This window comes from Apium graveolens, chromosome 11 (assembly GCF_009905375.1).
Source record: "Apium graveolens cultivar Ventura chromosome 11, ASM990537v1, whole genome shotgun sequence".
Lineage (NCBI taxonomy): Eukaryota > Viridiplantae > Streptophyta > Magnoliopsida > Apiales > Apiaceae > Apium > Apium graveolens.
The window spans coordinates 204,863,336-204,878,154 of record NC_133657.1 but is presented as its reverse complement, the minus strand read 5'-3'; the positions used below and the strand labels follow the sequence as shown (position 1 = coordinate 204,878,154).

Here is a 14,819-nt window from a genome sequence, read left to right as displayed (position 1 = left end):
GGAGAAACATTATTTAAAAAATATAAAATATATAATTTATTTTATTTTTCATCATATATAGTTAAAAAATTTAATTATCAAGTTAAAAATCGAAGTTACACAATTTTTTATTTAAAAATCATTGAAAAAGTTTAAATTGGTTCCATAGCAGAATCACAGTAGAATCACACTTATTAAAAATTATTTCACTTTAGAATCAAATTTAAAATCAAGTAATTTTATCAAAATTTAATTGTTAAATTTTTTATTATATTTATATACTAGATTTACATCGAATTTTATATTTTTTAAAATAAAAAATTACAATTTATGATGAGATTTTATGATAAAAACAATGTTTCCCGGCAGTTCTCTATATAAGATGGTTTTTCACGGAATAAAGACCATATATATATATATATAAATGTATATAAACAAATGGCATCTAGCAAACAATCATTTTAATAGCAACTATATATGAGCATTAAGAGTACAAAAATGTACTCAAACACTCAAGTAAAAAGACCATGCTTAGCCGTTAATATGATGGGTGAAAAATTAGCAGGAATCTGCACAAATGAGAGAGAAAGAGAAAAGTTGTTGATTGTTGATGTAAAATTTTGACAATATCTTGCCTTTATATTAGAGAATTGTTAAGTATTTGAGAAGTCACATGTTACAAAAATCTTATCATGATTTTGATTATGTATTGTTAATTTTATTTTATATTTTAAAAATATATGTATAACATGGTATTGAATCGAATTTTTATGGAATTTGGACAAGTTAAAGTTCATGTCGAATTCTTATCAAATCAAATTCTTTTTCAATATATTTCGTATTCGTTTATTAAAATTGGACCGGATCGAATCGAAATTTGGATCACTGACAAAGTCTATTAACAGGAGTTCTTGTCTCATTCTGGTATTATTTGAAAATTATCTATACTTTTGCATGCTTAATCATTCAATAGGAAGTTAAAAAACACATAATTTTGCTACATGATTCTATGAAACCTGGATAAAAGTTCATACATAGACAAAACTAAAAAGAATATATTGAATGCCACTCTTTGCTAACTGAAATAAAACCAAACTGCAATAATTTGTGGTAGAAACCAAACTTCTGACACTCAAGAATCCATTTCTCAATACATCAATCCAATTAAAAGGACTTTGATTTCCTTAAATTTATCGAAAACAAACAAATTGCAGCATGCATTTGGATGATCCTCTTCTTTCCTTCTGTTCCTGAATCTAAAATAGGCAGCAACATCTCTGCAAAAACAGCAGCAGGAATGTATCAGTAGAGATATAACAGAACTCGGGATTTATGAGGACCTTTCCCGAGCCTGCTTATGTGGGAGCCTTGTGCACTGAGTACAACCTTGTTACTTTTGAGGTCAAGTCATGTTGAAATACTATTGAATGATGAGTTAGATAAGTACCTTTGATTTGGCATCTTTGGTCTGAGTTTTAGGCAGATTGGTAGGTTGATTAGGAACTGCAGGGAACTTGGAAGCTGCTATTTGTTTTTCTTCTTTGACTTTATTGAAAATTACAGTAAATCCATCTCCTGATGTAGGGTCTCTTTCGTCCCATTGTCCGAACATGGGTACTGATGCTGATCGAGTGGACTGCAATACTCGAAATTACATGATCAGTTCAGTAAGAAGAGCAAAAAGTAACTAAAGAATGAAATTCAACAATGAAGTGAGGAGAAATTTCGCTTACTAGATCATCGTACAGATTATGTCCATTTCTCAATCTATTAGGCCCTGGTGAGGGAGGATAGAAACTAATATTCTCAATACTGTTTTTCTTCCTGTCAGGTCTTGTAATCCGGTGATTCGATGCAAGGCTTGAAGTATCAGAATTGCTTCTATCACTGCTAGTTTCTGATATAACACTCTTCAGACCATTCTTATGATTATAACCACTACCACTGTTATTTCTTGTATGGCTGTCTTTGTGTCCCTCAATGTGGTGATTGTCTTTTGGGACCACTACATCATCATTAATCTTGTGTTGAGGAGGAGCCTGGAAGGCGTTAACGTTATCATCGCTTCCAAACATGAAGGCCTCCGGATTCTGCTCTGGATCATTTGGGTTGATCATCGCGCCTCCAGCTTTGCTCTTGCGTGCACTATCAAAGTAAGCCGTGTAAGGTACATTATCCTCGCCTCCCCAGTTGCCAAATTTAGGAACATGAGCCTTTTTCTGCACAGTTATGCAAAACGAAATTGTATTAGACTTTCTAATTGTTTGAAATATAACCAAGAATTTCCAATCAGAGCACTTGTATTTCATCAAAACGCTAGAAGTTTTTTTTTAATTATGTAATCTTTCGTTAATCAAGATTACATTTAAAGAAGATACGTTGTCAGGCTAGTGCTACGACTCCTCCCTATTCATAACTAAGTTCCTGGAGTCGAAAACCTTAAGGTGTTAGAGGAAGACCCCAATAGGATCATATATTTAACAAATCCGTTGTACCCTCTCCTGTGCACTAAAATTCTAATGCATTGAAAAATATGTAACAAGTCTGCAGATATGATTTAAATTCAAAAATACTAGCTGCAATGCTTGTTCTGAAATTCGATATTGAGAATAAACACGTGATCGAGCTATTATATGCTTCATTCGAGAAGCCAAACTGTGCAAACCAATGAAGAAGGCTAATGGTAAAGAGAGAACTTACAGCCATTGCAGAAGAAAGTTCTGGTCTTTCTGAAACAAACTCAAGAACATGAAGCTGAGAGAAAGAAATTATAGGCAATCGATCTGGTCGAATATGACTATATCGGAGATCCCTATGACTCAATGACAGCAATGTTTTGGAGATCAAACACTAACAAACAGACACAGAGAAGTAACAGAACAAAAAATGGCATATCTTCTTTCTCTTTGTCTAACTTAATGAAATATCATTTTTAAGGTATATTATTTCCAGGATGCGCCATTTGTTTTGCATTTTGTCACTCTCCGATAACTGAAACTGGTTTATGAGTGTCGTATCTTCTTGTACTTATTTTTCTTGAGGTTCTGTCTGTTGTATTTGTGATTTAGCAAGGTGGCCTAGTCTCCGGAATCAAAATAGAAGGTCCGCTGACAAAAAACTCACTTTCGATTGAGCACGAGTAAAAATTGAAATTTGCGTACATCTTAACCTCGTCATTAAAGTAAGGTCGGCCTTTATTTCATTTCATGGAGTGAAATTTTTTGGTATGATTCATGTTGCGGAAGTTGCATGTCTGGTCTGAAGAGCCCTTTCTTTGCATGCAGACAAGTATATAGGTTTAAGTGGAACAGATCAAACCAGAAGATTGACTCCTGAAATAGTCATTTGACCATGGTCCATTGTTGAGGGACGAGAACCTGTTCACAAAATCATTCTCAATTCTCAAATACTAATGTAAATTTTGAACGGAGTTTACAAATTGAAGTAATATAATGTAATTTTTCAACGTTTTTATTGATTGCATTTGAGATAGATTTTGGTCGAAAAAATTCTAGTCATATTTGACAATGAACTTTTAGCTTCGATTGAGTTAGCTGTTTTGACTAGCCGAATTTAACTGTTTCAAATAAATTTATTTGGTAATTAACTAGCTGAATTTAGTTGTTTCAAATGTCTTTTGGTAAATAGCTGTTTCGAATAAAGTTGTCTTGTAAATAGCTATTTCAGTTAGTTTTTTATATTATCTACTTCAAAAAACTCCACAACTAGTTTTTTAAAAATTAATTTTGGGACGAAAAAACTATTAAAAAAAGATAACCATCAAACACAAAGATACACTAATATTAGAGTTTCATTCAGTCAAACGTTTAATGTTTAATTTGATTCAAAAACATATTTTTTTAAAAAAACTTACTTTCAAACACGCCCAATATCATTGCAACACATATAGAAAATTCATTTTTTTAATAAATAAATAAATAAAACCTCTTTCTATATATAAATTAAAATATACTCCCTCCGTCCCAATCAATTCTTTACGTTTGATTTGGGCACGGAGATTAAAAAATATATATAAAGTAATGAAAATGAGAAAGAAAAGTGGATGAAGTAGTGAGATCCATTAATTTTTAATGTATAAAAAAGATATAGTGGAGTAAAAGTAGTGTGAAATGGAAGGAAATATAGAAAAGTGGTGGGACCCATTGACTATTTTTGGTAAATTTTGAAATATAAAGAATTGGATGGGATATTCCAAAAAGAAAAATGTAAAGAAATGATTTGGTAGTATTTTTTAAGAAAGGATTTTTTATGGTGGCACATCACTAACTCCCATGTGTTTGATGCATTTTGGTTGGTTCTCTAATTATAAATATTGATGGATCCCCTGCATTTATAACAACTCCACCAATCAAAATGCACCAAACTCATAAAATTTAGTGCTTATTATGTGCAGTCGGGCAAATATTAGAAAGACCTTTTTAAGAAAACCTTTAAAATAGCATTTTAACTTCTAGAAGCGGCAGGCCAGCAACAGGAAGGAGGTGTACAAAACAGCATCTCCACTAAAGATCTTTCTTCACACAAAACGACACCCTCGTTTCCCCAAAACGACAACCCCAATTTAACACCCCACCAAAATCAACCCACGCCTCTTCCTAATTTCCAACTTTAATTCCTCTATTTATTCAATTTTCAATTTTAAAATCTCAATTTTAATTTCTCTATGGCGATTTATACTCTCTCTTCAACTCTCTCTGCAATTTCATCATCTTCATCCTCTTTTAAACCTAATAATAATATTTCTATTTCTAGTAATTTCTCATCAGTTTCGTGTAATTCGTTGCGATTTAGTCCTTTATCTTCACATCCATTAGTTTCTAGGTAAATTAAATAATTAGATATATATATATATATACTTACATGTTTTGTGTGTGTATTCTGTTAGGAGTTATATTTTCTGTTACGATTCTGTTATAACTGTTTCCGTGTGTGTATTCTGTTAGGAGTTTGTTAGGTTGTTATATTTTCTGTTACGATTCTGTTATAACTGTTTCTGTGTGTGTGTTGTATTCTGTTATGGTTTGTTAAGGTGTTTGATGTTATGTATGGTTTTGATGAATTTCGATGTACTTGGATTATTGCGATTAGTTTGATAACTCGGTTTAAGATGATTTTTCGATGATTTATGTTTTTAGGTATGGAAATGAATTGGAGTAAGGATAGGGAAATGTTTTTTTAGGTTTTACGGAAATGTTGAAAAGGGAGAAATGAATAGAGAGTAGTGCTTGGAAGTTGTTATATTCCGATTTTGAGTAGATTGTGGTAGTTGTATAGGAAGAGAACTTTTAAGCAATTTTCGGTAGTTAGTGTTTAATATACGAAATTTTTAAGCATTAGATAAGGAAAGGGATTGTTGAATAGACAATCTCTTGAGGTATGCTTTGAACTTGGAAGGCTCGAGGTAATCAAATAGGTAAAAGTAGGGTAGAAAATGGAAATTAGGATCACATAAAATTTGGTAATGGCTGCTGATGACCTTTATGTAGGCATTCAAGTAAAAGCAATGTTGAATAGTACTAGTTGACAAACTCTTGATCGTGGCATCATCTAAAAAGTAGTAGCTTTTCCAATCCAAATTTCTGGAACACACCGCGACGCTTATAATTCTTCCACTGAACCCCAAAGAACTTAGTGACGACTACTAGGTTAAGTCTCTTGTACCTTAACTGTTTTCAAACTGTAGCTACAGGAAGACCTAATGGCTGGAAAGATGGTTAGATAGACACGCAGTCTAACAAGAATAAGTTGTAGAATATGATCTATTATGTTTCATTCTTTAATTTGTTACGTTATAATGATCATAGTAGAATGATGTTTGGTTTATAAATTTTAGTTACAAAGTTCGGTTTAACGTGCAGTTTAATGAATTGGTATACATTCTTATAAAATTTTGCATCTGCATAATGATGTTTTATCTTGTATCCTCAAATCCTTTAGTTTTCTCATAAAACATCTTCTTCGATATAAGCAAAATCTATATTTTGTAGTGCTGATCGCTAAAGAATAAGATTACGTATTTAATTTTGTTAGATATTCATTTTCACTACGATCCATTTAGGAAGCTGTTTAAAGTTCAAGCTACAATTTTGCAAGAGAATGAGGAGAAGGTGGTTGTGGAGGACGCATTCCAACCAAAGAGTTCTCCTCAAGGTGATGGAAGTGGAAGTAATGGGGAGCCACCAGATGGTTCGTCCTCCAGTGGCATTGAAAGATGGGTTGTAAAGCTTGAACAATTTATCAACATCTTACTGACGGTAAGTAATATATTTCAGGAATATCTTCATATTAAAAGAGTAAAAGAGATCACCCACTGTATTATATGACATCTTTCTGTCGAAGTATGTGACCTTGATAATTATCGTCACTGTTTTTCTTTCTCCATCCCTATAATCTGTTCCCCCTTTTGAGTTCATTCAAATAGGACTGCACATCCTATTACGTATATAGAGTTTTTAGAGATATAGTAGAAACTACCACTTCTTCTGATGTTACTTAAGTTAAAACTTTCAGTCTACAATGTGATATTGATAGATTTTCCTGTAGGTCTAGTCTGACAATGTGCAAAGCATGTTCTGAATTTGACTTTTTTCTGTATCGTTCCATGTCATTTGTGGAAATAATATTCTAGATCTCATCACATTTCTGATTTTTTACATTAATGTTCTTTTAATATGTTAACCAGGAGGGGTTCATCCTTGATCCTTCTCCCTGTCCCCATTTTTTTGCTTCTTTTTGTTTATGTGCTCTAAATGATTATACGAAAACAGTAAAAACTAAAAGATGTAAACTAAAATATAGGTAATACTATTTATAACAGTATGTAGTTCCGACATGTCTTGAAATCACTGACTATCGACTAGCACACTAAGAAACTGTCGCAAAATATTGGGATAGAGTTAGTATGTCAACAGTCATAATATGCGATGATAAAGAATGAGTGATACCATGCTATGGTGTGTGTGTGTGTATATATAAATTCATTCTTATGACTGTACAATGTGTGTCTTTGTACTCCCTTGGCTTACAGACCATTGCCCTTGGATTTTGAGTGATTCAGTTGATTGCTTTGTAATTTGGGCACTATGGTTACCTGTAACCTGTCACATATTTTTTGAGTTATTGAGGGAAACTGTACCTGGCTGTCATTATAATGTAATTTGTCCTTGTCATTTCAGGATTCAGTCATTAAAATTCTCGACACTCTATACCATGACCGAGACTACGCAAGGTTTTTTGTTCTGGAAACTATTGCAAGAGTTCCTTATTTTGGTGAGCATTACCGAATTTTCTCTTTAGATTCTGTCTTCATAATTTATGGTACAAATTTTGTCTTTTTTTTTACTAAATACATATTTTGTCTTTTGAATAGTCTATAAAATAGTTGGTCAATTTTTAATTATGGCATATTCATATTTTAGCAAAAAAAAATTGTTCATATATTAGATTGTTGTAAATGTAAATCTACTTTCTCAATGGGACGTGTAATCTAATAACAATTTCTTATGGCAGCCTTTATGTCTGTTTTACACATGTATGAGAGTTTTGGTTGGTGGAGAAGGGCAGACTATCTGAAAGTCCATTTTGCTGAAAGCTGGAATGAAATGCACCATCTGCTCATAATGGAGGTAAGGACCTTGTTCCAAGCCTCAGTAATTAATGTTCCATGTATGTTTAGTTGCTGTGAAATTCACCTTTTCCCCTCGCAACCAGACTGTTATAGTTATAAGATCGTAGAAACTTAAGCCTATGTTAAAAAAAGAGATAAAAGTTCGTTACTTGAATTAATGGCATAGACACTAGCTCAAGATGTCTAATGTGCCCTAGAAGGTTCTTATAAAGAAACCTTTTTTCTGAGTCTTTCTTTTTGTCCTTGCTTGGGTTTCTAAACTGGAAACTACTGTCGAATGGCTTTAAAAGCTGATAATAATTTTTAAGAGTAATGTTATTGCTTAAACTCCGCATCTATCTTCCTTTAGGAGTACTCAAAGTTGTTCATTGTCCTCATTTACTTGCAGAGTGTCTAGACTTTGTTAGACATGCATGGTCAAAACTTTGTTGTTCTAATCAAACACATTTTTTGAGATTAATGTTTGTCTGATGTGTCTTAAAATACTGTGTTCCAGGGGTGGGTGGATAGGAAGGACACAGGAACAAGCATATGAAAGGACAAAAGTTTGACTTTCATGGATTATTAAGAATCATGCAAACAAATTTAATGAGTTAAATTTGAACAATATTGGTAACATTAAAAAATGTCATAATAGGAAGTTGATTTATCTTATTTCTTCCCTCCCGTTAGAAAAAACACAGAAACAGGCATCGACAATGAAAAAAATCACTTTCATGAATTATTTAGAATCATCTAAACAATTTTAATGGGTTAAATAACAATATTGATAAAAATAAAAAAAGTTGTGATAGAAAGTTTATATAGCTTTATTTTCCCATTCCTTGGTCCAAATGTACTATCTCATTTTTCCCTCAGTTTTAATAATGATCAGGCAAATAAATATTTATCATGATTGGGGACCTTATTGCAGGAATTGGGAGGAAATGCTTGGTGGTTTGATCGCTTTCTTTCACAACATATAGCAATCTTTTATTATTTTATGACAGCATTCATGTACACATTGAGTCCAAGAATGGCGTGTAAGTATTACTATCTGGGCCATTGAATCTTGTACTCTGCAACAATCTATCTATGAATCTATTTGGAATCTTGAGGTTCTCTATTAAAAACTTGGTTCTTCTTTGTTGCAGATCATTTTTCTGAATGTGTGGAGAACCATGCCTTTGAAACATATGACAAATTTATCAAGGCCAAAGGAGGTTTAAGATTTTATGTTTTTTTCTTGGTTGAATATTAGCAATAATTATCCTAGAGAGATTATATTCCTCTAGCATTGCATTGTTAAGTATGATTGTATTATCACAGGTTTTTCCAACTATATAATATTACAATGTATTTAACCCCACTAATTAGTTTTTGGTTAACAAGCATTAATTGGTTTTATCAACCAGAAATATTAATATGTAGTTCTGCTGTTTAATATGCAGACGAATTGAAAAAGTTGCCTGCATCAAAGGTTGCGTTAAAATACTACACTGAAGGGGACATGTACTTATTCGGTAAGTTTGTCTCTGTTCCGTTTGCTTTTGTTCTCCACCTTCAGATGAAAGCTTGGTTTAACAAAAAAATTTGCTTTCTGACCAGATGAATTCCAAACTTCCAGAGCTCCGAACACTCGAAGACCTGTAATAGGTAAAATTATAGTGTTTTTGGCTGAACTATTCATTGAGCTTCTTCCTTTGTGATACTAATGTAACATTGTTATGTCAATATTGCATTTTCTGGAACTATGATTATGTACTTTTGTATTATCTCTGGAGTTCTTGAGATGACTGGCCAAATTGTTAATGTTGTTCATGTTTCTTTTCTTGTGTTCTTCAGATAACTTGTATGATGTATTTTTAAACATCAGAGATGACGAAGCAGAACATTGTAAGACAATGAAGGCTTGTCAGACTCCCGGAAACCTCCGCTCTCCTCACTCAGGTTTCGACAATGCTTTTGAAGATGATGCAGGATGTATTTTGCCTGATACAAGTTGTGAAGGCATAGTAGACTGTATAAAGAAATCGGTTACACGTCCTCAGTCAATTGAAAAATAGATTAGGGAACTATGATGATACTAGACGAATATCTCAACATTATACACACCATATACAGTAGGAAAATAGTTATAGAATAGAAATAAATCGTCCGGTTTATAAATAGTATATCTAGTTGTAATTAAAAGGATTATATTCTTGATTGCTTGGTTAAAATTACTTTTTTTGTTGTGTACTACATTGTATTATTCTATTTGAGTAAGAGCACAATATTTCCAGGTACCGGTTAGCATACAAATATTGACGATATTTCATTTTAGCCTAGGTGTTTTGAAGTCTTGGTTCTGCCACTCAAACCAGAAGTGAGATGTTATCATGTTCACTGCACACACAGAAGTGAGATGTTCACTGCACACACACTCATGCTGTCAGCAACTTTTATAATAACTGAATTAGTAATGTTGTTTACAGCTACATTTCAGAGTACTAGTTCAGTTCATGACTTCACGTAGTCAGTTCTCCCTCACGTTGTTTTTGGATACTTAAAAAAATTGTTGAAACAGGTACTCTATATATTTGTGGGCAATTTCTTTATGTTTCACTTTTTTATTTATATATGTTTAAAGTCCAATTTCTATCAGTTTCACTTTTATTTATATATGTTTAAAGATCTACACAACCCTAAAGAGGGAAGGCGAGGGTAGGTTTCATATTAATTAATATGGTTATTTTTTGCATGTAATCAGCAATAGACAAAAACAAATTCATTATTTTAAATGAAATTATCTCTATAACCTCATACTAATTATACATCATAATCTTAGAAAACATTATTTTATAATATTATCACATACAATCAGATTTGAATCAGAATTTTTACCTCTTACAATAGCTTTCTGGTCACCGGAAGTCTCAACTCACCCTTGCCCTGTTATCCACAACGCTCTCCAAGCTCCTTTGGATATTCTTTGGCTGGATGCAGGAGTCCTCACACGGTCTCTTCCATATCGCTATTCGTCAAGATATTATTTTTCTGAACCAATTCTGATTGTATACAATACATTATAAAATAATCTGTTTCTATTATTATGATATATTCCTAGCAGAGTTTATAGAGATTGAAGAAGTTTTAGCCAGACATATTGAGAGAGAGAGATTTGAACTTCAGAAATTTTCAGATATCTTTTCCATTTCATGTATAGACTTATTTATAGTAGTCTTTCTATATGGTTACAGATTACCGGGATAACCGGTTTCTTTTACATAATTACTAATAATTCAGGAATCTTTTCTTTTCTTTGTCTGCCATTTCTTCTTTTGTCATCTCTTCATATTTTCTTCATCTTTATCTTTTGTGTCTGCCATGATATCTTGCAGGATTTGTCGTCTTTTTCCAGGGAATCTGCTTTTTCTTTTCTTCTTTCTTTATCTTTGTCTGCCATGATATTTTTGGAATCTCCTGGTAATATAACTTTTTGGTTTTCACCATTCAATTTGCAATATTCTGGTGTATTACACCATTTTTGTATTATGCAAAGGGATCAGAATTCATCCCTTTGTCATCATTTCTTAGACTGATAATAGGTCTTTTTCGAGGACCTGTTATCCTTTGATAATATTCAGTAGTATGTTTTGCATGATTATATTTCAGGTTTTCTATTTTATCAAGCATCATTTCTAATGCATTAGTACCTGAATTTTGTATAATATTATCATAATATAAAGTTATTATACTTTCGGTGAAACCTCCACCATGGCTTTCAGAAATGATTATAGCTTTCCGAGCTCGTAGTATATCTTGTATTTTGGACCTGAGGGTAGCTAGTCCAATAGCTCGTTTTTCACATAACCATTCCTGGAATTTGTTGATATCACAAGGATTTGGTAATTTCAAGCTTTTGGTTTCTCCCACAATATCTGTCATATTTCTTCCCAGTTTAAATAGTTGACATATTATTATGGGTTTTCCAACTAGATCGGTTGATGCATCAAAAACTTGTATTCCGTATGAGCCTGCTCCCATTTCCCGTATCATAGCTTCCACGGATTTGACAATTATACTTGGTAGCTTTGATATACAATACATGGTTTCATTTGTTAAGATCTTGTCAACAAAACCATGTATAAACAGGTTATATACTATGTCAGGTTTTGCATTTTCACAACAAATGTATCTGGGATATTTTGTAGATTTTGTCAGTCTGCAAATATCAGGGTTAGATTTATAATCATAATATTTCATCATTTGCTCATATGTTTTCACTGTCTCAGGTGAGTATTTCAGCTTATCACTCATTGATAAATTTGACAGAGTAGTTGATATGCTGGTTGAAGGTGATGGCATGGTTACAAGCTTTGATGAAAATGTCATAGGTTTTATTGTAGGGATTGCAACTGAAGCTTGTAGAGTTGTTTTGTCTTTTACAGCTTCCATAATTTGTTTCAGAAAATGTTGGTTCTCCTGAACCAGGGTTTCTATCTCCTTTTGGAGTTTGGTGATTTTTTCATTATTGGTTGATATATGAGATGTAACATCAGTGATATATTTCTCAAAATTTTCCATCTTTTGTTATCCTGCTAAGAACAACAAACAATTAAATTTTCCCTTTACAAAAACAAAATGCATGACATTCAATGGTATTTAATTTTCTGATAATTGATATTAATAATTCATCAATATTCCTTCTGTTAGGAGCGAAATAATAACCAATGTGTTTTTCTATTTCTAGAAATCCTTTATATGCTTCTTCTAGTTTTTCTGTGTTATTTTCATCTAATCCTTCGAGAGCAAAATTTTTTATAAATTCTACAGCTTCTGAAGTAGTAGTCCATATTATTAAAGATCCTGATTTGATTTTCCATGGTTGAGCTTGTCTTCTTGTATATTCTATTTTCATTGTTTATTTTCTCTGCTAAGATAGTCAGCTAACACATTTTTTGTTCATGATATATTTTTTATTACAAAATCATAACAACAGAAAAAAGATTGCCATTTTCTTCTTTTATTTAATTCTGGTAATAATTCTATTTTATTAGTAATAAAAGCTTTCACTTGAGTATTATCTGTTCTTACTACAAATTTAACAGGTAACAAATGATAATGAAACTTTTTAATCCCATATTTTACAGCTAATAGTTCTTTTTCATTTATGTGGTAGTTTGATTCATTAGGTTTCCAAGTTCCTCCTGCATATCCACATATATGTGTATTTTCTTTATCTATGTCATCCTTCTCATATGCTATTAGGACTGCTCCCCATCCTATATCACTAGCATCAGTATATAATTCTAAATGATCTGTTTCTATGGGTATTCTATGTTTTGGTAAATCTTTCACCTTTTCCTTAAGAATTTTTATACAGTTTTCATGTTCTTTTGTCCATCCAAAAGGTTTATTTTTTGTTAGTTCCTGTAATGGTTTTCTTAATTTAGGTAAGTCTTTAATATGATCTGAGGCATAATTTATTATTCCTAAAAATTGTTGTACCTCTTTTTTATTTTCTAATTTGTCCTTAAAATTTACAATCTTTGTTACTATATGGTCTTGTAATTGTATACCTTCTTTATCTATTTTGTATCCTAAATATTCTATCTTATTCTTAAATATTTCAGATTTCTTTTCAGAAAGTAATATTCCATGCTGGTCTATTGTTTTTATAAATTGCTCTAAATGTTTTATATGCTCTTCTAAAGTTTCACTATATATTAATATATCGTCTACATATACTATACAGAAATCTTTTAATTTTCTAAAGATTTGGTCCATTCTTCGTTGAAATATTTGTAACATTGATTTCCAATCCGTTGCATACCTTAGTACTTCAGTTTTTAACTGATATTCTATAGATTCTATCCAATATGCTACCTTTCCAATTAACGTTTTTGAGATCAAGTTATAAGTATATTCTAACTCATCTGTATGAGTGGAGTTCATTAATGCTATATACATTCCTAAATTCCAATCTGTTATTCTCCTACTAATTTCTTGTTCTTCATATACATTATCTAAGTCTAAAAAGTATCCATTTAAGTTTACGCCTTGTGACATTGATCCTATAAATTCTTTAAATTCATTATGTTGTCCTATTGGTATGTGTTTTGGTATCGTGTTCCTATATCTTGTTATAACTTCCATATTATGGTCGGTTACTTCTTCTTCTGGGTAGTTATCCATCTCCTCATTTTTTATTTCTTCAGTTTCTATATCAGTATAATTTTCTTTATCTTCTTGGTCACTATTTGATTCTTGTTTTATTACTGCATTTACATTTTTCATTCTTTCTAAAGCTTCTATTATATTTTTATTTTCTATTTCTATTTCAGAATTTTCTTCATAATTACTGTTATATTCTTCTATTATATTCACCGTTTTTCCTAAATTATCTTGTTCCGGTTCACTAGTACTTGTTTTATTATTTGTAGACACGGTACTAGAAACTTCACTTGTATTCTTTTTCCCTTTTAACTTATTTAATTGTTTTTTCAATATTTCTATTTCTTTTTTATTTTCTTCTGTTTTTTCATTTAATTCCTTTTTTGTTTGTCTTAAATCTCTTTTTACATCTTTTAGTTCCTTTTTAGTTTCTTTATATTTATTTTTATATTTTTTATATTTTTCTAACCATTCTTCATTAGTATTTAATCGTAATTTTTTATTCTCCGTCCTTATTTCTTCTATTTCTTCCTTTTGTTGTTCTAATTTTGACTTTAAATATTCTATCACAGTTGTATCAATCTTAAACTCAGCTTTGCTTTCACTAGTTGTTTCCTTTTTTAATGGTTCATACTTATATTTTTCTCTTTCTAAAATTTCTTTTCCATGATTCTTTAAAAATGTTATCACGTTATATTCTTTTTGTTCTTTAGTTTCCATTAGAACTTTCCTTTTTTACTAAGTTGTCCCAAATTATCTAATACCTTTCCTATTGGTTCAGATATATTAGGTTTCATTTTACTTATATCTATCATCATTGGCTCATTAACTCTTCTCCATGCATTTATGGCTTTTAATTCTGGCTTATTTGTAATTTCTTTTTCTGGTATAATTTTTTGTTTTCTTTCTTCTAATTTTATTAACTTGTCTAGTATCATTTTTAAAGTAGGTATTTCAGAATTATTCCATAAGCTTGTTAACTCTTCTCTTATTATTTGTCTCAAATTTTCTTGATTATCTTGTTTTTCTACCAATCTCATTATTGCATTTAGTT

General features: G+C 31.4%; 2 protein-coding genes across 2 annotated transcripts; one reads left to right on the top strand and one right to left on the bottom strand.

Moving 5' to 3' along the window:
• Positions 1–942: 942 nt before the first annotated feature.
• On the bottom strand, positions 943–3,137 carry LOC141698533 (RPM1-interacting protein 4-like). The gene is made up of 4 exons (XM_074503239.1): positions 2,680–3,137; positions 1,713–2,198; positions 1,427–1,615; positions 943–1,256 (listed from the first exon to the last, which is right to left on the bottom strand). Exons 1-4 carry the CDS (start codon positions 2,683–2,685, stop codon positions 1,236–1,238), a joined length of 702 nt encoding a protein of 233 aa, XP_074359340.1. The 5' UTR covers positions 2,686–3,137; the 3' UTR covers positions 943–1,235.
• A 1,343-nt stretch (positions 3,138–4,480) lies between these two features.
• On the top strand, positions 4,481–9,894 carry LOC141698287 (ubiquinol oxidase 4, chloroplastic/chromoplastic). Its single transcript, XM_074502958.1, has 9 exons — positions 4,481–4,821; positions 6,059–6,254; positions 7,176–7,269; positions 7,510–7,625; positions 8,541–8,649; positions 8,761–8,829; positions 9,058–9,129; positions 9,215–9,262; positions 9,452–9,894. Exons 1-9 carry the CDS (start codon positions 4,664–4,666, stop codon positions 9,670–9,672), a joined length of 1,083 nt encoding a protein of 360 aa, XP_074359059.1. The 5' UTR covers positions 4,481–4,663; the 3' UTR covers positions 9,673–9,894.
• Positions 9,895–14,819: the final 4,925 nt, after the last annotated feature.

Excerpts from the sequence above, each read along its gene's own strand:
- LOC141698533 (XM_074503239.1), bottom strand. Across the intron at positions 1,616-1,712 it reads ATAATCTGTACGATGATCTA|TCCACTCGATCAGCATCAGT; the intron begins GTAAGCGAAATT and ends CGAGTATTGCAG. Across the intron at positions 1,257-1,426 it reads CCAAAGATGCCAAATCAAAG|AGATGTTGCTGCCTATTTTA; the intron begins GTACTTATCTAA and ends CTGTTTTTGCAG.
- LOC141698287 (XM_074502958.1), top strand. The coding sequence starts at position 4,664 with ATGGCGATTTATACTCTCTCTTCAACTCTCTCTGCAATTTCATCATCT. Across the intron at positions 4,822-6,058 it reads TCACATCCATTAGTTTCTAG|GAAGCTGTTTAAAGTTCAAG; the intron begins GTAAATTAAATA and ends CGATCCATTTAG. Across the intron at positions 9,130-9,214 it reads AGGGGACATGTACTTATTCG|ATGAATTCCAAACTTCCAGA; the intron begins GTAAGTTTGTCT and ends CTTTCTGACCAG.